We start from the raw sequence: 25,732 nt of genomic DNA on the forward strand, positions 1-25,732 counted from the left end.
ATGGCTCTACAGAGCGTCAAGTCTGCCGCTTTGTCTCCAACGGGCCTTTCAAGTACAAAGACTCATCGAGAGGAGACGTGAAACAAATAGAAAACTCTCTCTCCTCCTCTCTCTGTACACCCCCCCCCCCCCCCGCCCTCTCCCATCTGGATCCCAGAGTTGTGCAAAGGCAAAGAAAATGTGTGTGTGTGTTATGCCTGCTGATATTCATGCCAGGCAAAAAGGCAGCTCTGCATCTCCATCTCCTCAAACAACCCATCATTTATTTCTCTCAAAGCATGTGGTTCACCTTGATAATGTAATTAAACACTGACATATCCTAGATGTTTTAATGCTCAAAAGAACTGAAAGAAGTCCCCTCAGTCTTTTGAGGAACTGAATGTCCTTTTTATTGTCAGCAAAAAGGATAAAAACATCTGCCAACATCATATAATTCTGCTTCTTCAAAATAAATAAGAATACTTTTTGATTAACATGTTGACTTCCAGTGGGAACAGTTCAAAAGGCATTTTGTTTGAAAGAAAATGCTCCCTTTGCCTCCCGTATTCTCGCCATACAGTGTGTCCTTTATAATCAATTAACAAAATGTGCACCATGGGCGGACATGATTTCATTCTGCAGAATAATTTTGGGACAAGCTGATTTACTGCAGTTACTGTGAGCAACAGGAAATACTTGTTGTTGTTGTTATGTAACCATAGCCGCTGGAAGTAGGATGCTGAGGGTGCTGCAGCAAAAAAAAACAACATTTTTTTTAAATTTTGGACTAAAAATAATATATTAATACAATTTTTTTTTTTTTAAGTCTCTCACAAAAGTAATGAATGCACTGGGTCTTTACTAGTCCTGTATTAGTGGACTGATATAGCCATCTATAGCGTTCACAAAAAAATTATATTACCCCCCCCCGGCAAAAAATAAATAAATCGCAGCACCCCTAAACATCTTCCTGCAGCTATGTATGTGACCCATCTCAGCCCAGCACAAAAATCCATTCAAACAAGCCTTCACTTTATTCAAGTCTAAGTTGAAAGTATCTTCCACGGTCCAACACAATGTCAACTGAATTCCTTGGGCAAGAGTACATTTTGGACCGTGAATTCCAAATTCCTTTGCAAATAATGGAAAATACTTTACTTGAAGGTTCAATCCGGATATGGATTTTCCATCTCAACCATAATGTTACATCATTGTTATTACATCAGTATTACATAAAATTGGACTTGGCAAATAGAAAGAGTCAGGCCTAAGGAAAATAGACTCAAAGGCAAACACCACATAGTAACATCTGTAAAATGCTATGTTAAGAGGAGAAAGTAAACACTTTCCTGCACCTATCGAAGGATACACACAGATCAGTTGCATTATTTTTCTCAGACCACAGTACACACAATTTCTTGTAGACACGAGGTCAGATTTCAAAACTCTCAAGAATTTAACAGTAGTGGTTCCTCTTCAACCGATCTGTACACTTCACTACTTGTCACAAATAGCACTGAAAGATATGACTGACTGACATTTCTCTTGGTTCGTTTTTTCTCCGCGAGTCTGTGACTTAATAAGAGTTTTTCCTTCGTAATCTGAAAAACACCAAACAAAAACAAAACATTGACACTCTTGACGACTTTCAAATGAATAGTTGAGTGACTACTCTACTGATTAGCCGCCAGGGACCGAGCACTTTAGGAGAAAGTGTTTTTTTTTAACAAAAAGAGCAAGGGAATGCATCAAAACAAGACTGCTGGGTCTGTGCCCATCACAGGAATGAGAGAACAGGTGCCTCCACATAAATATACTGTAGCCTACCACGTACACAGTCGATTGCTGGACCCCAGCCCAACTTTGAAACCTTTTAATGTCTTTGCTCACAAGGTTTCCTTTTCAGTCTAGTCACTTTTGAAGTTACATGTCAAAACTTGCCAAGTCACCCTTTTTGAAAATCCAAAATCCAAGGCAAGTAAACAAACCAAACCTTTTAAGTCAAGATTTTTTTCGTTTCTTACTTTTGTTCTCAGACTCTCGCACCCTGCACTTTGGCAGACTAGTTGTTAATTATATTTTTTTATTACAACACATACTATTGTTGATTTTTGTATAAGTTCGGGAAAATGTTGGCTATGAGAACACGCTTTTGCCGTCGCCGTACAGGTCGGCTAGCTTTTTGAAGCGCGGCCCCCAGTTGCTGAGATAGTCGTAGTTCTGCTCTGAGTCTGTACTTAGTGACTCCAGGGAGCTTAACGACTCAGCTACCGAACCATTCCCCTCAAAGGCGTACGTCTGCAAAGAGTCATACGGCGGAGCTGATGGATCAACATCTGCGTCCTTCAGCCGGTCCCAAATGAACTCTCGGAACACCACGTTGTCCGGCAGGGTCTTGTAGACGGGAAGCGTGGAGGAGGATCTCGGGTAGGGGAAGAAGGTGGGGGTGTCAGGGGTGACGTCTCGCCGGACCTTGGGGTCTCTGATGACGTTGAGGTTGCGGAGGGCCACCATGTCGAAGGCCTCAGTGTCCTCCTCTCCTCCACCTTCATCGTCGTAGCGGACGATGTTCTCCCTCACGTCCCTCTCCTCCTCCAGGATCAAGGGCTCCTTCTTCCTCCGACGCATCGACACAATCAGCAGCACCATCACTGAACAAGGAAAGAGAAGAGTCTGAGTCAATGTTTATTCATCATCAGCATTAGGATACTTATTCAATATAAAGGCACAGTACATTTGGATTATAAATCTACGGAAAATAATAGCCCTGATCTGATGAATGTGAAAATAAAACATTGAAACAGTGTCTTTGCATCAATACATTTCTCTCCTCCATCCTCCATTTTGCGCACCACTTCCAAACGGACAGAAAACTTCCTGAAACCAGAATTTCTGAACTTCTAGGCACCCCTCTCCAATCCCTGGTCCCATATATTATTGCTGAAAATAACTCTCCACACCGAAGCAAACTGGCAAATGTCTAATGATCCTTCATCCATCAACGTCGCACTGGTGCCAGTGAAATATCGCATTGTGGGACCATATTTCTTCCCTTTGCTGCGTCTGGCTTCCGCGGGCTAGAGAGAAGGGCCTGGGAAAGCGAAGGCAAACACCGCTTCACACCTCGTAATAAGAGAGCAAATGGAGAAGCTGGAAGGGGTGGGGGTGTTACATTAAAGGCTTGGGGAGACGCTGATGAATGGAGAGCCTTTTGACTGCTGTTTGGTGACTGGCTTCTGAATGCATGGCTCTAATAGCTACAGTGTGTTACTACTCCACCTGTGGTACTACTCAACCATGGTTTAATCTGTCAATACCACTGGTCTGTTTCCCTCACTACTGTTACTACCACTACTTCTGGCCATTATTTGGAATGTTGATATAATTTTCTATGTGTGTAATTGTATAGCTATAGTGAAATGCTATGTTGAAAGATGACACATCCCTTGGAATCAATGAGGAGAATAGTACATTGGTTCACCTCTGATTGTATTGGAGCTTAAGAGCTGTCCAGATTCCATTCAGTTCGGTAATGCTTTTCCAGATGAATCATGATATGGTGGCACAATGAAAGAGAATATCTTCATTTTTAGGGTTGAATACCTAGAAGGCGCTATGCTGTGTCTCATCATCACATACTGGGTGTTGGCCAGGAGCCAATCATGCCTTACGAGTGGCTGCAGGAAGATGCCCAAGCATACAAAGAACCCACTGTGACAGTCATCAAGCGGCTTCAATACAATGACCACCACACTAGACATTATTCAGCCAGCCTTCATATAAATAAATACCCTCTTTGGAGTGGATCAACACTGTATAGATGCAGATGGTAAACAAAAAAAAAACAAAAAAATCTATTTGATGTTATCCTGGATTTGCTGTAATTGAATTGTTTAAAAGATCCATCAAGCACAATCAATACTGTGCAAGCAGAGTTTTCTGTGCTGCCATGGCTCTCCTTGCTAGTGTACATCATTATAATGAACTGAAGCAAAAAGACCCCTCCTCATCATCACCACTCTGCTTGCTTAGCTCTGTCTCAACCTCAGGCTGATTATTCACTGGCTGTGTCACTCACAAACCACAAACCTCCCATATTGCTGCATAATTGTAAAGACAACTACATTCTGATGACAAAAGGACTAATGGACACATCAATATGAGGACAATATGTCTTATGGAGACAATAATGTTTGTCAATAATGATACATTTGGTGTATTGCCTATACTCAACTAATTTAGATCACAGATAAACAAACTACTTGTGTAGGGGGAGAATACACTACGGTCTACTGCTATGTACTATTACATAAGCATAATTATCTCTTGCTTTCCCAGTAGTTGTGTTAAGCATCACTAATCACTCAATAAGTCATATATAAGTAGTTGGGACTGTGGTCCTCCACTTTTTCATAGTCAGGCAAATTCAGAATTAGAATGGCCAGGGTAGTGAGAAAATTATTTGGTTTGAGTGACAATAGTCATGGCAACAGAAGTCTGGCGCTGAGGGGGTGCTACTTAAAAGCCCTAATTGGTCGTGTCTGACGCGTCACCTGACCGGACCTCAAAAAATAAAAAGGTGCTAAATCGTTTCAAATAATGACTTGCCAACTTTCTTTTGCAGTTTCAATGTCACTATGACCATGGGGACATTCATCTCCAAAAATGATTTAGATGACAGCTAAAAATCTAGGAAAAAATATAATATTTTGAGGGTGTACAATTTAGTGGAAGACAGAGGACATGTCTTCTAAATGATAATAGTAGATGTGTTATTTAATGTCATGTGGACCTAAAACTAATGACCGTCCAGTTTGATAGAAAAACTACATAGCCAACCATGCACACACACACACACACACACACACACACACACACACACACACACACACACACACACACACACACACACACACACACACTAGTCACACAACTATATGATAGGTAAGTGAGCTGGTGAGTGGTTGAAACTCATGGACATTGTGAAGTGGGCTCTTATCAATCAACAAAGAAAACAGGTTGGTACATCTCAAGGAGTTGCTGTTCAATTTTCACCTGCCATCTTAGCCACCCGTCATTATAGCTACTCTACTCAGTGATGAAAGATGAATAGAAGTTGTTGGTGTGGGGATGGGGATGGAGGCCCTGTTTTTCTTTGATGAGAGAGAGAAGAGCGAGAGAGCGAGAGATTGTGAGGTCTGTTCTACTCTACTACGGCTGGAGGACACCTGGACTGACAGCACCTGAGGACGACAGCAGCAGCACCTCTGGTCTTTTTCTGAGCTCTCCTCTCAACCAAAACAATGCAATCACACGCAATCACATCCCCAATTACAGGAGCGCAGATTGAAATAGGCCTTGATGGAGGCACGCAAGATTTGGAAGGGTTGTGCACAGGGTGTTAATGCAAGAGGGGGGTGGCAGGGAGGGTCAAACAGGGAGAAGGGGAATGGGATGATAGAGAGAATGGGGAAAAGGAGACAAAGTTAAGCAGCACAGACCGATGGAGGCAGACAAGGACACGTGCGCCCACGGACAGCGTACGCACGCAGACACAGAAACAGACAGAAACAGACAAACATGCACACATTAGCAATGCTGAGTCCAGAGCCCCACAACTACGTCTTTACCGTGTTCCTCTTTCAATATCTCATTTATTACAAAAAGTATTCTCCTTAGCAATAAAAATTAAGCACATTTTTGCGAATTTAAATGAAAGTGAGTTTTGGCTGGCCCTATCAAAAAACCAAAAGGTTTGTTATTGTATATCCTATTTAGACTCCATCTCAGTGTTCGATAAAGTTCACCAGTGCATTAAACTATTCTTCTGACTGTGCTGTGGTACAAAAACCTTGTCTCTGGATTTCATGGGCAATCATTTGCTGCTTAGTTGATTCAATCTAAGTGGAAGCATTAATAACAAAAGCTCATAGCAAATGTGACTAGTGTTGTCATCATGAGAGACACGCGTCATAAACCCAGGTACAGTCAAAACCAGCCCAAAATGTAGAATCCTATACCCATACTCTGCCCCTATACCCACAAAGACATTACCATACCTACACACACATCACATTAGTAAGCTCTTACATAAAAATTAAAAATAAAGATTATTCAAGAACTGAAGACAACATAAGAATGTGAATATGTGCAGGTTTGCATAGCAAATTGATAGGTTAAACATTGTTCCAAGCATGATGAAGATCTGTTGACCTATGTAGACCTGTGAAGAATCTGTGTATCTCAAACGTGCACACTGTCTACAGTAGTTGACATCACGGTTGTTCTTACCCAGGAGTGTAATGATGCAGCCCAGAATGGCGACAAGGGCTCCTGTACTGAGGCCAGCAGGAAGTGTGTACGCCACCGCCCCACATGATTGGGCTACGCCGTCCGAGTCACAGTCACATACGCTCACTGATAGGGTGTTGGTGCTACTGAGCGCGGGGCTTCCACTGTCTACGATCAACACGGGCAGTCGGTACAGCACCTGCTCCCGTCTCCGGAATCCTCCACGTTTCGTTACGATGGATGCTGTGTTGTCTGGAAGGGAGGAAAATGATGAACCAGATCAGTCAGGAAGAAGGGGGAGAGTATTTAGAGAAACCCTGCACAGTCCTGATACAAGCTGAAACAGTACATTGCCTATATTAGGACAGCATACAGACTGAATGATTGATATAATCTACATACAGTATTTATTTAACTGTGGTATAATTAAGCAATAAGGCACGGGGGGTGGTATATGGTCAATATACCATGGCTAAGAGCTGTTCTTATTCACGACGCAAAGCGGAGTGCCTGGATACAGCCCTTAGTCATGGTGTATTGGCCATATACCACAAACCCCCGAGGTGCCTTATTGCTATTATAAACTGGTTACCAACGTAATTAGAGCAGTAAAAATAAATGTTTTGTCATACCCCTGGTATACGTTCTGATATACCACGGCTGTGAGCCATTCAGCATTCAGGGATCGAATCACATAGTTTATAACAATCAGTATATACTGTTAGCATATACTGAACAAAAATATGAACCAACATGTAAAGTGTTGGTCCCATGTTTCATGAGGTGAAATAAAATATATCAGAAAGTTCCATACGCACAAAAAGCGTATTTCTCTCAAATTTTGTGGCCAAATTTGTTTACATCCCTGTTAGGGAGCATTTCTCCTTTGCCAAGATAATCCATCCACCTGACAGGTGTGGCATATCAAGAAGCTTATTAAACAGCATGATCATTACACAGGTGCACCGTGTGCTGGGGACAATAAAAGTCCACTAAAATGTGCAGTTTTGTCACACAACACAATGCCACAGATGTTTCAAGTTGAGGGAGTGAGCAACTGGCATGCTGACTGCAGAAATGTCCAACAGAGCTGTTTCCAGAGAATTGAATGTACATTTCACTACCATAAGCCACCTCCAATGTCGTTTTAGAGAATTTGGCAGTCATAACATTTTGTCAGCAGGTGATTGTCAAGCAAATAACTGCCGGTCTCACGGTAATTAACCATTAATTAAGATAAACACATTTAGCGTCTCCTGGCTTCCACGCATAGCCTACAAGCAACTAATGAAGTCCTTTGGAACATCTATATTTGAAAAAGTCTAATAAATCCATGTAATATAGCCTACACCTTCACAATAAATCCATTATTTATTTTAGACTGGTCTGAAGAAACATGACATGAAGAAAACGTAGTCTTTTTCAGAAGAACAGGATAGCATACTCTGAGTTGTCCTTATGTTAGTTCCTGATCTGACTATGCCATGTTGCTGTGGGCTACACTAGTTGATTTAGCAGACAAGATTTGCTTAGAATTCCGTGGCATTATTTTATAGTTTGAAGAATACAATTGAACATAGCTGGCAACATAGTTGTGATACAAATATTGGGCTATATGTTTAGATTTTTAATACATTCTAAGGCTGCATGATGCGACTAGAATTAGGATTTGAAAAAAGTTACATGAAAGGCATGAGCTCTGCTTAGTTTTTTGCACAGGCTGTAGACACCTCGTCAGTCTCGCTCTCATTTACAATTTGATAAGCACTTGATAATGCCTCGAATTTCCCGAATGCATCCCCTTTGTGTGACCGTAATGCCCCCTAAAAGAATCCATGCCTTTTGTGGCCAGTGTTCGTTGTGCCCTTTGGCTGAATATAATAATAATTATTCCCTTCTCCCAGCTGCCTGCTGAAGCACCTCTCACTAACATGGCTCTCTGTCATGTGATCGGTCTTTCGCACCGGCTACAACTGAAGACAGACACATCGGGGACGCAACTGCACTCCTCGCAACTGCACATACTGAAGATATTGGAAAAACTGTCCATATTTACTTTTCGTCAGCCAACAAGATGATTAGGCCTAACGAACAGCAAAAACACTAGCCTATGTCAATCTACTATCCCCCATAGCACAAAAGTTGACCTATTCTATTCTGTGCGAGACATAAATATTATAAACATAGTCTGGGACAGTTGTGGGATACTATAGATCCTAAATTAATACAACCACTTGCATCAAAAAAGCTGTTTTAAGCAATGAGCCTGACGCTACAGATGAGAATGTTTCGCCTAAAATGTTGATAAACTATTACCCTATTTCTTCACATTATAAAAGCAGCAATGCACACACGACAGTAGGCTATACGCACAAATGTTTGATTAGCAGGAAAACACCATTCTCAAAAGTGACAACAAATGCGATTATGCATGTAATGGTTTTATTACAAAGGTGTATTTTTATGGTGAAAATTATCTTCCCCAAACTTGAAACTCATTCACTGTGTATGTACAGTGAGGGAAAAAAGTATTTGATCCCCTGCTGATTTTGTACGTTTGCCCACTGACAAAGAAATGATCAGTCTATAATTTTAATAGTAGGTTTATTTGAACAGTGAGAGACAGAATAACAACAAAAAAATCCAGAAAAATTCATCTTAAAAATGTTACAAAATGATTTGCATTTTAATGAGGGAAATAAGTATTTGACCCCTCTGCAAAACATGACTTAGTACTTGGTGGCAAAACCCTTGTTGGCAATCAGAGGTCAGACGTTTCTTGTAGTTGGCCACCAGGTTTGTACACATCTCAGGAGGGATTTTGTTCCACTGCTCTTTGCAGATCTTCTCCAAGTCATTAAGGTTTCGAGGCTGACGTTTGGCAACTCGAACCTTCAGCTCCCTCCACAGATTTTCTATGGGATTAAGGTCTGGAGACTGGCTAGGCCACTCCAGTACCTTAATGTGCTTCTTCTTGAGCCACTCCTTTGTTGCCTTGGCCATGTGTTTTGGGTCATTGTCATGCTGGAATACCCATCCACGACCCATTTTCAATGCCCTGGCTGAGGGAAGGAGGTTCTCACCCAAGATTTTACGGTACATGGCCCCGTCCATCTTCCCTTTGATGCGGTGAAGTTGTCCTGTCCCCTTAGCAGAAAAACACCCCCAAAGCATAATGTTTCCACCTCCATCTTTGACGGTAGGAATGGTGTTCTTGGGGTCATAGGCAGCATTCCTCCTCCTCCAAACATGGCAAGTTGAGTTGATGCAAAAGAGCTCCGTTTTGGTCTCATCTGACCACAACACTTTCACCCAGTTGTCCTCTGAATCATTCAGATGTTCATTGGCAAACTTCAGACGGGCATGTATATGTGCTTTCTTGAGCAGGGGGACCTTGCGGGCGCTGCAGGATTTCAGTCCTTCACGGCGTAGTGTGTTACCAATTGTTTTCTTGGTGACTATGGTCCCAGCTGCCTTGAGATCATTGACAAGATCTTCCCGTGTAGTTCTGGACTGATTCCTCACCGTTTTCATGAGCATTGCAACTCCACGAGGTGAGATCTTGCATGGAGCCCCAGGCCGAGGGAGATTGACAGTTCTTTTGTGTTTCTTCCATTTTCGAATAATCGCACTAACTGTTGTCACCTTCTCACAAAGCTGCTTGGCGATGGTCTTGTAGCCCATTCCAGCCTTGTGTAGGTCTACAATCTTGTCCCTGACATCCTTGGAGAGCTCTTTGGTCTTGGCCATGGTGGAGAGTTTGGAATCTGATTGATTGATTGCTTCTGTGGACAGGTGTCTTTTATACAGGTAACAAACTGAGATTAGGAGCACTCCCTTTAAGAGTGTGCTCCTAATCTCAGCTCGTTACCTGTATAAAAGACACCTGAGAGCAAGAAATCTTTCTGATTGAGAGGGGGTCAAATACTTATTTCCCTCATTAAAATGCAAATCAATTTATAACATTTTTGACATGCCTTTTTCTGGATTTTTTGTTGTTGTTATTCTGTCTCTCACTGTTCAAATAAACCTACCATTAAAAATTATAGACTGATCATTTCTTTGTCAGTGGGCAAACGTACAAAATCAGCAGGGGATCAAATACTTTTTTCCCTCACTGTATGCCAGTTAGGCTCTACACCAGTTGTAAAGTGGATTAATGTGCTTCATTTTAAGAAGTTTTTTGGCTACTTTAGTACCTTATCAAACCTTATCAAAACATATAGGCCTATGGGCTAGGCTATATGAGGTGTGCGACTATGATTTGAAAAAGCCACAAAAAAAAGCATGCGTAACAGCTGGGCATCATACACAAGTGATAATATATCATTCACAAGTGATAATATATCATTCACAAGTGATAATATATCATTCACAAGTGATAATATATACATTCACCAGTGATAATATATAATTCACAAGTGATAGGCTAATATTGTCACCCATCACACGATTCTTGATTTAATCTTGTCTTTACATATACTAAATAATATATGTGTGAAATTTGTTTTGATTTAGAATGGACCATTATTATTATTATGCAACAGGGGCATTGTACAAAAACAGGTTATCTATGCACCTAAATAGCGAATGGAGGATGCTTTTCCCCGTGATTCATGTTCATGCCAGACAGGTAGGCTATATTCCTGTTGTAAAGAGAAGCAATGTGCTTAATATTAGGAAAGTTGAAAAATAAATATAATAGGCCTAGCCTATAGAAAGCTGATGGGATCCTCCTCTTTTAAATAGAGGCCATCACTCTGTTTTCTCATGCAATTGCATAGCCTATAGAAATGTTGCACAACATGAGCTCATGGACTCTTATGAAGTGTTTGATTAGATGTTCAAATACATTTGCATTGATGTCAGAGAGATTAGATAGACAATAGAGTTCTGAGTACCAGGCAGTTAGCAAGTTTGGTAGGCTATGACCATCAGCAGCATCAACTACCTTGACTAAACACTCACGTGGAATTTGACTGCTGTCATGACCCATGACAACCAGTGTGGCAGTAATACGGTCACCGTAACAGCCCTATGTCCAGCCGGCCTCACAACCGCAGACCACGTGTAACCATGCCAGCCCAGAACCACCACATCCAGCTTCTTAACCTGCGGGATTGTGGGACCTGGCTACAGAGTGGGTGGGCCTATGCCCTCCCAGATCCACCCATGGCTGCGCCCCTGCCCAGTCATATGACATCCATAGACTAGGGCCTATCTTATTTATTTCAATACACTGATTTCCTTCTGTGAACGGTAACTCAGTAAAATCTTTGAAATTGTTGCATGTTGCGTTTATATTTTTGTTCAGTATATATGAAATGCTGTATCTCACAGATCACATAGTCTATTGGTCATTTGCATGAATACATATGCTACAGCACCAGCGACTAGCTTTGGAGTTTGTTGTATGTGCCATTATGTTCTCTTTTCATTAACAAAGAGAATAAAGAAAATCAACAAATGGAGCCAATAATTCATATAATGTAAGATATCAAAGATATTCCATTCTCTTGTATGCCACCTGTTGAGGAATTACATTGTTGGTTTGATTTCCAATTTTACTTGACCAGCAGTGACATATGAATCATAACAAGTGAGGAATAGAAGACCAGACAATATTTACAGAGGAGGAAAATATTTTGTGCAAATGGGCATGATACCATTAGAGATTAAATTATACTTTCAAATTTAGTCATTACATTTCAAAACCTGTTTCTGCCTCCACACATCTAAACCTGCAATTAACATTCATGGATCTTCCTATCCATAAAATTGATTTAAAGGTGAAACAAACATGAATAAGCCATCAGAATCATTCTCAGAAAGTTTGTTTCAGCAACTACTATCAATCAAAAAGGTCTTGAAATATCTCATGTTTGAAAAATCAAACATGGACAAGAAAGACTTCTCAATCCATACTTGCAGTACAGTTATGGCCATAGTTGACCCTGGATTTATAGTCCTTACAAACTCTAATCCCTTTTGATTTAACGTTTTCCTCACATTCTTCTCTGTTGTCAGTAATCGACTGTTAATTGTTGTACTTTGACGAGGAGAAAACACCTACCTTTGTTGTCTCGGAGAGTGAAGTTGGAGTTGCCGGCCACAGATGGAGGCAGGGCAAAGTAAAAGCGATGACCACTGGGAGGCTCATCCTTGTCCACTGCACTGATAGTCTGGATGACCTGTGCAACACATGACCACACATAACCACTCTGATTGTATGGTACTCGGAACACATGGAACACACAACCACTCTGACTGCTTGGACCCCTACTGACAACCCCAAATTGTGAAGCTGATTGGTTGATTGATTGATTGATTAATGAAAAGTATTAATTGGTCGGGGCTAATGGGTCATTAGTCCATAGCCGCAGTTTCTTTGTTTTATTCAGGAATATCCATAACAATTAACAGTGCTGGTTGAACATGGTGAATTGCTATGCCTTCACATGTTTTGATTAATTTACAAACTAGCATACATTTCTTTTAACACAAGGCCAAGGCAATAGAGTGAGTAAATTGGTACAAATAAACTTGATTTTGATTTATGAAATGTTTATTTTATCATGTTGGCTATGGTTTTACATCACTTATCACTTGCAGTAAGTGCTTATTTGGCAAGAGGAGCCTAATGCAGCTTTTTAGGGATGAGAAAAAAGCTCCGGAATCGATTTTCTCAGCAAAACATAGTCTGTTTTCTTCTCAGGTTACAATGTAGGGACAACTTAGCAATGCCAATGCCAGGCGTATCAATCATCCAGCCCGTGAGGAGGACCATTCTGGTACGCAGGTATTTTTAGTAAAACAGCTGAATAATATAATATATATATTATTATTATATTATTCAACTGTTTTACTCAAAACACTTGCATGCCAGATTGGACCTCCTTACGGGCTTGGATGTTTGATATATATGTTACATTTTTGGAAGAAAATACATTTTGGCGGAAAACAAACTCATTACACAAAAATGACTAAAACCAAATTTAAACTGGTGTATAAATTATAATAGACCTACATTAATACAATTTATTGACTGTCTCTTTTTATACCAATGTTGATCATCTTCTCTTCACTGACATTTTCAGCCTATCCCTTACTGTCTGTAATACATACATGTTTCAAGCAGACCACCATAGTCCCTGTACCCAAGAATGCCAGGGTAATCTGTCTGAACGACTATCACATCTGTAGCCATGAAATGCTTTGAAAGGCTGGTCATGGATCACATCAACACCATCATCCCGGACACCTTGGGCCCACTCCAATTCGCATACCGCCCCAACAGATCCACAGATGACGAAATCTCTATTGCAGTCAACATTGCCCTTTCCCACCTGGACAAAATGAATACCTATGTGAGAATGCTGCTCACTAATAATCACAGAAATTAAATTTAGACAGTCAGGGAGCACCAAAAATTAGAGGACTTTTTTTATTTTTTGATGTTGACGCCGAGGAAATAGAACACATTTTCAGTGTGACCCTCCGAACGGATCTTTTGAAGGAACATTTTTGTTGGTTTTACCCTCCTCTTTTTCATTGTGAATAAAAACAGCTTTAGCTAAAGAGGATGGAGGAAAAATGTGTTATGTGTTGTACCAGATATTGAATTATGTCAATAAAGAAAAACACATTGCCACATAAACCTATATCCACTAGCACAACTCCTCATAAACCAACATTTAACATGTAAAATGTCTGCTTATATCCATAGCTGTGCAAAGATTGGAGGTGGGGGTGCAGACGGCTATATCGGTCCACTAATACAGGACTGGTAAAGGCCCAGTGCACTACTTTTGTGATTAATTATTATTTTTAAATAAATGTTTTTTTTATTTGTTATTTTGATTTTTCCTGCTTCCCATGGCTGTGCTTATATCTAAGTACAATTAACTAACATTTAGCTTAACAAACTTGACACAGACTTGTGTCAACACCAGCATTATGTAGCAGTCTATGTGTGGTGCTTCTCTAAGTGGGCATATCCCCATGTCCAGTTGCAGTAGGAGATCCAACTGCTCTGTGAGAGCTAGGATACATCCCAAATGGCACCCTATTCCCAATATAGTCAGAGGCTTCATGCCCCCACAGATTTGTACTGTTTTTTAATTTTTCACACGTTACATTAATTTGTTAAACTTAATTTTTAAGCCAATGTTTATCATCTTGTCTTCACTGATATTTTCAGCCTATCCCTGACCCAGTCTGTAATACCTACATGTTTCAAGCAGACCACCAAAGTCCCTGTGCCCAAGAATGCAATTGTAACCTGTCTGAACGACTATCACATCTGTAGCCATGAAATGCTTTGAAAGGCTGGTCATGGCTCTCATTAACACCATCATCCCAGACACCCTGGACCCACTCCAATTCACATACCGCCCCAAAAGAGCCACTATTGCACTTCACGCTACCCTTTCTCACCGGGACAAAAGGAATACCTACATGAGAATGCTGTTCATTCACTAAAGCTTAGAGTTCAACAAGCTTATCACTAAGCTAAGGACCCTGGGAATGAACACCTCCCTCTGCAACTTTATCCTAGATTTCCTGACTGGCCACCCCGGGTGGTGAGGTTAGGCAGCAACACATCTGCCACGCTGATCCTCAACATGGGAGCCCCTCAGAGGTGCGTGCTTAGTCCCCTCCTGTACTCCCTGTTCACCCACAACTGCCTGGCCATGCACAACTCCAACACTATCATTAAGTTTGCTGACGACACAACAATGATGAGGCAGCCTGTAGGGAGGAGGTCCGAGACCTGGCAGTGTGTTGCCAGGACAACAACCTCAACGTCAGCAAGACAAAGGAGCTGATCGTGGACTACAAGAAACGGAGGGCCAAGCATGCCCCTATTCACATCGACGGGGCTGTAGTGAAGCGGGTCGAGAGCTTCAAGTTCCTGGGTATCCACAGCACTAAGGATCTGTCAAGGTTCAAACACACCAACACAGTTGTAAAGAGGCCATGAAAATGGAAACTGAAAAGATTTGGCATGGGTCCTCAGATCTTCAAAAGGTTCTACAGCTGCACCACTGAGAGCATCTTGACTGGCTGCATCACCGCTTGTTATGTCAACTGCTTGGCATCCGACTGCAAGGCGCTACAGAGGGTAGTGAGGATGGCCCAGTACATCACTGGGACCGAGGTCCCTGCCATCTATAGCAGGCAGTGTCAGAGGAAGGCCCTAAAAATTGCCAAAGACTCCAGCCACCCAAGTCTCTGCTACCACACGGCAAGCGGTACCTATACACCAAGTCTGGAACCAACAGGACCCTGAACAGTTTCTATCCCCAAGCCTTAAGTCTGCTAAATACAGTAGTTAGGTAAATAGTTAATCAAATAGCTACTCGGACTATCTGCATAGACCCTTTTTCCACAAACTGTTTTTTTGACCCATCACACATGCTGCTGCTACTGTTATAGTTACTCATTGTGTATCTATTATTACTTTTATTATTACGTGTTTTACGTTTCTATTATTTCTCTATTATCTTTCTCTCTGCATTGCTGAGAAGAATCAAAGCATTTCACCGTTATTCTACACCTATTGTTTACAAAGCATGTGACAAATAAAAATGTATTTGCTCATTATATATAAAAAGATATGTCAGCGCTATTTTGCGGAGAGGGCACACTAACTGGACCAGGCAAGGAGTACCCCCCCTTATTCTCCCTAGTAAGTGGTTCCTTCAAAGGTGCACCACAGAGCAAAGGAATACTAGGCAAGACGCTAGATGCTCTAGTCTAGTGCATGCAGAAAGTATCATCCGTGGAGGAGGAGAGAGAGTGTAGTGACATACAGCATTTGATTTGATTTTAGCTGCTGGTAATGAGCAGGAATGGCAGGAAGTATGTTTTGTAAATTAATTTTATTATGCTACACTACTTTCTAATTAGTGGATTCGGCTATTTCAGCCACACCGTTGTATAAAATTGAGCACATAGCCATGCAATCTCCATTGACAAACATTGGCAGTAGAATGGCCTTACTGAAGAGCTCAGTGACTTTCAACGTGGCACTGTCAGAGGATGCCACCTTTCCAACAAGTTAGTTCAGAAATTGTTTGTCGAGATCAGTGTGGAACAACTTGACTGGCCTACATGGAAGCAAGGCCCCCGCAGCAATTTTCCAACACCAACCTCATAACTAGCTAAAACTCTTAGAAAAAAAGGTGCTAAGTAGAACCATACAGGGTTCTTTGGTTTTTCCCCATAGGGGACCCTTTTGGTGCTGGCTAGAAACCTTTGCAAAGGGTTCCATCTAGAACCCTTTATGTGGGGTTCTTCAAAGAACCCCCTGTATATGGTACTACCTAGAACCCTCTATATAAATGTTCTTCCTAGAACGATCTGTGAAGGGTTCTACCAAGAGCCCTTTTATCTTTGGAGGGTTCTTCCTAGAACCCTCTATGAACAGCTCAATCAGCCTTATCAGCCTTTAAAATTAAATGACAATGCATTACGTATACCATAAGGCCTTTATTTGAGAGCTTAATTATGCCCTAACACAGTGGTGTTAGAAATCACCTGGTTTACAGGCTACATCAGGCCTGCAAGTCAAATTATGCTTGCTTGCAAAGTGATGTGTAATTCCTATTAGAATCCAGCCAGAGTTACGATATTTTTTATCACCTACAACCTGCATTCAGAATGACTGCCATGGTAAGGAAGACTGAATACAGAGACTACCTCAATCATCTAAACAGGAAAAAACATCTTAGTAATGGGTACAGTAAATCCAATTACTAACAGATATAATTTGTTTAGAAAACGGTATGTTATTTATCTTTGTGTAGCATAAAATTAATCAACTAAGCAATGTACATGCAAAAACATAGTTTTCATTATTACAGTAAAACAAACAATTTTGAAAATCTCCCTAAAATAGAGCACGCTGGGAAATGTTATATATGGTTCTATGTATAACCCTTCTTGCATTCCAAATAATCCTTTGCCTTCAAAAGAATCATCAAATACATTTCTTCCAAAATGAAATTTCTTCCAAATTTCTTCCAAAAATGGTTCTTAGGATATTATAGGTTCTAGGTAGAACCCCTCACCTTACAAAGAACCCTTGTTTTCCGAAAAGGGTTCTTCTGATCAAAACAGTTCTTGGTAGAATCCTATCTCTCCGCAAAGAACCCTTTTGGAGTCCTTTTTTCTAAGAGTTTACCAAGCCATTTCAGTCTATCAATCAAGTTAGAGTAGCTTGTCTAACTATCTTAGCTGGCATGCCTGCAATGAATTACTGCAAGCAATTACTAAATGTACTGAATAAGACACATTCCTTTCAGTCTTTTACCCAGATTTTAGCAGAGATGCAGAGAAGCATATTTTGTTTCTTTTAAAAAGAGAATCACCCATCAGGAGGATACAGACAACTCAAGAGTTATGCTTAGATATGCAGAACAATACTTGGTTTAAATTAGGGATGCACGATATATCAGTGAACATATCGGAATCGGTCGATATTAGCTAAAAATGCTAACATTGGTATCGACCGATGTCTAGTTTAACGCCGATGTGCAAAACCAATGTCAAAGCTGACATGCATACCTATATAACCTAGGTACATGCCGTAATGACGCCATGTAAAATGTTCCACTACACGTGCAACAAAGCATTCATAACCTAGCCCACAATGTCTGCTGTGTGGATCGAGCAGTCAGCAAGTCGAGCAGTCATTTGAAAGAGTAAGAACATTTCAGCGAGACAACTCAAAAGGTGAAATCCATTAAAGCCAAGATAATGGCATTCATTGCCCTTGACAATCAACAGTTTTCTGTCGTGGGTGATGTTGGCTTTCGCCGACAGGTCGAGCACCGGTATACACTACCAAGTGCTCTATTTTTCAGATGTTTTCCTACGGAGTTCCACAGTAATATCGTCACTGCTATTAGCTTCAAGACATACATACTATGGAACACCGTTTGGGTCTTTGTGTGCCAAAAAAGATACAGTAGCACTGTCAAAGCTGTACACAAAAGTCTGCAAACAAACAAACACCGGCCACGAACGATGTGTTTACAATACCACATTGATAATAAAGCATAATTTGTTCAACTGCAACTTCTGGGGTAGCTCGCTTTAGCTTGCTCCCTAGATAGCACCAATACAACCAGCCTGAAAACAATGACCAGTGGAAACTGCAGTCATTTTCTTTATTCTTAGTAATCCTTGTGAGTAAGTATTAGCTAGGTTGCCACTTGTTGTTCGCCTATTGAAATTGAACTTCAGTTCATGAAAATAAATAGCTAGCTAGCTACTTAACCCTGTTGCCCAAAGCTAATGTTATGAGCAGCCAACTAGCTTCATCTGGCTAGTGAGGCTCGACCGGGCTTGGTTATCAATCAAATCAATCAAATGTATTTATAAAGCCCTTCTTACATCAGCTGATGTCACAAAGTGCTGTACAGAAACCCAGCCTAAAACCCCAAACAGCAAGCAATGCAGGTGTAGAAGCATAGTTATGTGTTGTGAAGCCAGCCACAATAAGGATTAGGCACAATAGTGGAATTTTCGGTTTGTCTTCAAAATAAAAGTATATAATTGACATTGATGCAAATGAATACAAATTGTATAATTATGCGGGACTTTTACTTTGAAGGCTAACCGCAAAATCCACTATTGTGGCTAATCCTTATTGTGGCTAGCTTCACATAGATGGGTCCGACCACCATTAATCAAATAAAAACGGAGGGTTATTTTAGATGATGACACCTAGCTATATAGTTAGCTAGCTAACTATAGCTACTGAAACAGAATATGTTGTTTTGCTATGTTTTTGGGGAAGAACATTGTTTGCATCCATGAGCTAGCTAGCTTTTTTTTATGACCAGCACTGTAGGTGCGTGAGACAACTTTACCAGCATCATAGCATACGTATTGATGAATCGTTGTGACATGTAATACAAGTGATAGTGTAATCAATGTGTAATAACTACATAAAAAATGTATGAAAGTGTTAAATTATTATGTGACGAGCAGTCATACATCTACTGGTCCTTGTTTTCTTTTTTGACACGCAAAGACTCAAACGGCGTTCCATAGAAATCCTGGTTGAGAATGAAACGACTGAACAAATAAACAACGAAACAGCACAGCAAGTAAGTGAAAGAAATATGTTTTGATTAGGTTTTACTGGTAATGGGGACATACGTAAATGCCAACAAAATAACTTTTTGGTCAGTGTGGTGTGTGTATGTGTGTAACCTTTAGTTAACTAGGCAAGCCAGTTAAGAACAAATTCTTATTTACAATGACGGCCTACCCCGGCCAAACCTGGATGACGCTGGGCCAATTCTGCACCACCCTATGGAGGTCCCAATCACGGCCGGATGTGATACAGCCTGGATTCGAACCAGGGACTGTAGTGACGCCTCTTGCACTGAGATGCCGTGCCTTAGACCGCTGCATCCATGTGTGTGTGTTAACTATCTAACTGTACTAGAATGCTTAAAAGGCCGCTAAAATTTTAAATATTGAATATCGGTATTGTTTTTTTTGGCAAGGAAAATATCAGATATCGGTATCGGCCAAAAATGTCATATCGGTGCATCACTAGTTTAAATGTAATCTGGCACCTTAGGATAATATCATGTTGTTTTTATTAATTATGATCCCATGAAATGTGCCTGTATTTATGATATGTGTTCGAATCCCATGTACTGTGTTTTATAGCTACTTTCCTGAAATTCAACACATTATGCCATGGGATGGGGAGAGATTTTTTGCAGTTTTAAAAGCAAATGTTCTGCAATTCTACACAATTTGCCATGACTTATGCCATGTTAATATGATATCTGAGTGAGAGTGACTAACAAGAAAATGTATAGCAATTAACCTGAAATCAACTCTAACTTTTTGGTTCAATGAATTTGCAAGTTACATGTCTATTGGACAAGATCAACTACTACATCAAAGGTAAACTTGAGGAATTTAACAGACGCTGGCAAGCTCATATAGGGGTCATGGCATTAAGAGCTAAGCAATTATCTTTAAAAAAAATCTTTATATAAAACATTTTGGGGGGGGGGATTTTATTAACATGACTGAAACGGTCTCTCTCTTTTGTTCATTTTCTATTCGTTTTTGTACAGTTGGTCGCTTTTAATTTATTTGTTATTTTTGTGAATACACAAACGCTTACTTGTTTACACATAACACTGATACCCATTCCCTTTTTAAAAATGTTTTGTATGTGTAATTGTATTTTCAAAAATAATAAAAAATACTTTATTTGAAAAAAGATAGTGATTAACTAAATCAATGGGCCCCCCTCTGGAGGACAGGGCCCCTGAGCACTTGCCCTGCGTGTCTGGTCGGTAATTCAGCCATGATTACTAAAAGTTTAGATAGCTGGCTAGACTAAGTAGATTCATTTACCAATCTAAAATGTTAATTGACTGCTAATTGAGTGACTGTCAGTGAGACATATATCAAGAGGAAAAGTGCTGATGCACAACCAAGTTTTGAAATTGCACCTTATGTATTCTACTATTCTAACTCTCAACAATAAGTTGAGTTCCTGACTGAGTTCCTGAGTTTTTAATAGATTTTTTTTATGCAAAACAATTACCGAGGTCCGGACCTCTGTGCCCTCATATGTAGCTATGACCCTGACTGTGTTGTAATTTGAATGTAGTGCAGTATATTGAGATGTGTGATTTACAACAGAATGACACCCTCATTAAAATTACATTTGAACAGGTATGCTTAGAACCGATGCAGACAAATATAATATATATTGATTATGGCTCTAGATTGCAGGAAAAAGATGTTTCCGGTGTTTAAAAACAGCAAAATTCGGGGGCTGTGCTGGACCACCACCCCTTCCATTCACTTCAAAATAATGGGTGTATGACGTCCCTGAATATAGTGCACTACTTCTGACCAGAGCCCTATGGGGCTCCAATAGGGTACCATTTGGAACGCAATCCAAGGGTACAGTGGTAGCAATACATGGTTATAACATCTACCGAAAAGACAGAAATGCCAACGGAAGCGGTGTTGTGGTCTATATTCAGAACCACATTCCTGTAAAGCTTAGAGACGATCTAATGTTAAATACTGTTGAAGTAATATGGCTACAGGTTAATCTGCCTCACCATAAGCCCATTCTTGTGGGAAGCTATTATAGGCCACCAAGTGCTAACAGTCAGTATCTGGATAATATGTGGGAAATGCTTGATAATGTATGTGATATCAACAGAGAAGTATATTTTCTGGGTGATTTAAATATTGACTGGCTATCATCAAGCGGCCCACTCAGGAAAAAACTTCAAACTGTAACCAGTGCCTGCATCCTGGATCAGGTTGTCTGTCAACCTACCAGGGTAGTTACAAACAGCACAGGAATTAAATAATCAACATGTATTGATCACATTTTTACTAACGCTGCAGATATTTACTTTAAAGCAGTATCCAAATCCATAGGATGTAGTGATCACAATATATTAGCCATATCTAGGAAAACCAAAGTTCCAAAGACTGGGGCTAATATAGTGTATACGTGGTCATACAAGAAGCTTTGTAGTGATTCATATGTTGATGATGTAAAGAATATTTGCTGGTCTGTGGTGTGTAATGAGGAGCAACCAGACGCTGCTGTCACGTCCTGGCCAGTATAAGGGTTAATTGTCATTGTAGTTTGGTCAGGACGTGGCAGAGGGTATTCGTTTTATGTGGTTCGGGGTGGTGTGTTTGTTGAAGGGGCATTTGATTTAAGTATTCCGGGGTTTTTGGGCACTGTTTGATTTTCATGTATTCTATGTTTAGTCTAGTGTGTCTGTTTCTATGTTTGGTTAATTGGGGTTGGGACTCTCAGTTGAAGGCAGGTGTTGTCTATTTGCCTTTGATTGAGAGTCCCATATATTAGGGTGTGTTTGTCTTTGTCATTTGTGGGAGATTGTTCTGTGTTTAGCCTTGTGCCTTGCAGACTGTTTGTTGATCGTTCGTTCTTTTTGTTATTTTGGTGTTCATTTTGAATTTATTAAAACGTCAAGATGAGCATACACATACCTGCTGCATTTTGGTCCTCCTTTACCGACGATAACCGTGACAGCTGCACTTGATGCATTTATGAAACTACTTATTCCAGTTACTAATAAGCACACACCCATTAAGAAAATGACTGTAAAAACTGTTAAATCCCCTTGGATTGATAAGGAATTGAAAAATTGTATGGTTGAGAGGGATGAGGCAAAAGGTATGGCAATTAAGTCTGGCAGCCCAACTGATTGGCAAACGTACTGCAAATTAAGAAATCATTTGTCTAAACTAAATAAAAAGAAAAAGAAACTAGACTATGAAACAAAGAGAAATTATATAAAGAATGTTAGTAAAAAGCTTTGGGAAACCTTAAATGAAATTTTGGGAAAAAAGCCAACTCGGCTCCTTCATTTATTGAATCAGATGGCTCATTCATCACAAAGCCCACTGATATTGCAAACTACTTTAATGACTTTTTAATTGGCAAGATAAGCAAACTTAGGGATGACATGCCAGCAACAAACGCTGACACTACAATTCCAAGTATATCGGACCAAATTATGAAAGACAAGAATTGTACTTTTGTATTCCGTAAAGTCAGTGTGGAAGAGGTGAAAAAAATTATTGTTGTCTATCAACAATGACAAACCACCAGGGTCTGACAATCTAGATGGAACATTTCTGAGGATAATAGCAGACGATATTGCCACATCTTCAATTTAAACCTACTAGAGAGCGTGTGCCCTCGGGCCTGGATGGAAGCTAAAGTCATTCCGCTGCCTAAGAAGAGTAAAGCCCTCTTTCCTGGCTCAAATAGCCAACCAATCAGCCTTTTACCAACCCTTAGTAAACTTCTGGAAAAAATGGTGTTTGACCAGATACAATGATATTTTAGCGTAAACAAATTGACAACAGAATTTCAGCATGCTTATAGGGAAGGACACTCAACAAGCACAGCATTTACACAAATGACTGATGATTGGCTGAGAGAAATTGATGATAAAATGATTGTGGGGGCTGTCGTTAGACTTCAGTGCCGCTTTTGACATTATTGATCATAGTCTGCTGCTGGAAAAACGTATGTGTTATGGCTTTACACCCCCTGCTATATTGTGGATAAAGAGTTACTTGTCTAACAGAACACAGAGGGTGTTCTTTAACGGAAGCCTATCAAATATAATCCAGGTAGAATCAGGAATTCCCCAGGGTAGCTGTTTAGGCCCCTTGCTTTTTTCAATTTTTACTAACGACATGCCACTGACTTTGAGTAAAGCCAGAGTTTCTATGTATGTGGATGACTCAACGCTATACATGTCTGTTACTACAGCGACTGAAATGACTGCAACACTCAACAAAGAGCTGCAGTTAGTTTCAGAGTGGGTGGCAAGGAATAAGTTAGCCCTAAATATTTCTAAAACTAAAAGCATTGTATTTTGAACAAAACACTCACTAAACCCTAAACCTCAACTAAATATTGTAATAAATAATGTGGAAATTGAAAAAGTTGAGATGACTAAACTGCTTGGAGCAACACTAGATTGTAAACTGTCATGGTCAAAACATATTGATGCAGTAGTAGCTAAGATGGGGAGAAGTCTGTCTATAATAAAGCGATGCTCTGCCTCCTTAACAACACTATCAACAAGGCAGGTCCTACAGGCCCTAGTTTTGTCGCATCTTGACTACTGTTCAGTCGTGTGGTCAGGTACCACAAAAAAGGACTTAGGAAAATTGCAATTGGCTCAGAACAGGGCAGCATGGCTGGCCCTTTGATGTATACAGAGAGATGATTTTATTAATATGGAAGTCAATCTCTCCTGGCTGAAAGTGGAGGAGAGATTGACTTCCTCACTACTTTTATTTATGAGAGGTATTGACATGTTGAATGCACCAAACTGTCTCTCTAAGCTACTGGCACACAGCTCGGACACCCATGTATACCCCACAAGAGGTCTCTTCATAGTCCCCATGTCCAGAACAGACTATGCGAGGCACACAGTACTACATAGAGCCATGACTACATGATACTCTATTCCACATCAAGTAACTGACGCAAGCAGTAAAATTTGATTAAAAAAAACATAAATAAACACCTTATGGAACAGCGGGGATTGTGAAGCAACACAAACATTGGCACACACACACACACACACACACACACACACACACACAATAACATACATACACATGGATTTAGTACTGTAGATACAGTATGTGGTAGTGGTGGAGTAGGGGCCTGAGGGCACACAGTGTATTGTGAAATCTGTGAATGTATTGTAATGTTTTAAAATTGTATAAACTGCCTTAATTTTGCTGGACCCCAGGAAGAGTGGGGATCCATAATTAATACAAATACAAGGGCCATCATAGTGAGTGATATATAGTACACTGCCATTCCTACGTCTACAGTCCAGCATAGTATTTTGTCTCCACTGCTTCCAATGAAGTCATCCACAATAAGAACCTCAACCTAACAACATCCCCAAAAACCATGGATTGCATCCAAGCAAAGAAGTTCATAGTATATACCCCTTTCCTGCAGTCAAATGACCAAATCACCCTCAACTGGCCTCATGGGTGAAATGTTATTCATATTATTCAGAATTGTGTAATTAATAAACATACTTTATTTTTTAAATGCAGAAATCCGGTGTTTCTATGTCAAACAGTTTTGTTATATTTCAGTCTTCTGTGATGTATATAAAGTGTAATATTGGGATGCAAACTAAAAATGGTTCACATTTAAACTCTATATTTGACATGGTAGATTTGTTTAAGACTACCAAAAAACACTCTGTGTGACCCTGATTTAGCCCACTGCAGACAAAGCTTAAAAACACTTCATGCTAAATTATCACCTACTATCCACCATATTGAGGAATACATGTAAAGTAACCTCAGACAAAAACACAAAGTAACACAAAGGCAGCCAACGATCCATCATGGCTGAGACATGGATTATCAGTTGTCATCTTTGATTAAATGCTTGTAGTTACAAGCTGTCAGTTATTAGAAACTAGAGGAGGTGGAGAAAGACACCCTGCCAATTAGGACTGACAGACCCAGGGAGATTTTATCATCATATGTGATTTCATGAATATTGCATGTGCACTACTCCCTGGTGCTGAGATTAAAATTAGACAAAAAAAGTGATCTATTGGCAGAAATCAGAAATTCACTCATTGGTTTAGATGTGTGTATCATGGTAGATACAGTGAGCTACAGCTACAATACATCACATTATAGCCTGAACATGGAAGCACTGTATGCACATCTGCACAACATGAAATACATTTTCTTCACATGGTGCAATATATATTTATTATTTCACTGCATGTGCAGTGAAATACACATTTCAATACAAATACAGACATCCCTCTACATACAGTATGTGGATTGCCTTATCCCCTAATAATGAAGGATATGGGACTTCTTTGATGTTCTTTGAATATCACAA

The 25,732-nt window shown here is 40.2% G+C and overlaps 1 protein-coding gene across 2 annotated transcripts in view; it reads right to left on the minus strand.

Moving 5' to 3' along the window:
• Window positions 1–362: 362 nt before the first annotated feature.
• The window catches only part of LOC106590196 (cadherin-7), a 120,851-nt gene continuing 95,481 nt past the window's right edge, over window positions 363–25,732 (minus strand). For both annotated transcript variants that reach the window (XM_014180938.2, XM_014180939.2), the window contains exons 10-12: window positions 12,344–12,461; window positions 6,271–6,522; window positions 363–2,630 (exon numbers count right to left, since the gene is read on the minus strand). In XM_014180938.2, the coding sequence (XP_014036413.1) occupies window positions 2,116–2,630; window positions 6,271–6,522; window positions 12,344–12,461 (885 nt within the window). In that variant the 3' untranslated portion in view covers window positions 363–2,115. The remainder of the gene's footprint in view (window positions 2,631–6,270; window positions 6,523–12,343; window positions 12,462–25,732) is intronic.

This window comes from Salmo salar, chromosome ssa29 (genome assembly GCF_905237065.1).
Source record: "Salmo salar chromosome ssa29, Ssal_v3.1, whole genome shotgun sequence".
NCBI classification, from domain to species: Eukaryota; Metazoa; Chordata; class Actinopteri; order Salmoniformes; family Salmonidae; genus Salmo; species Salmo salar.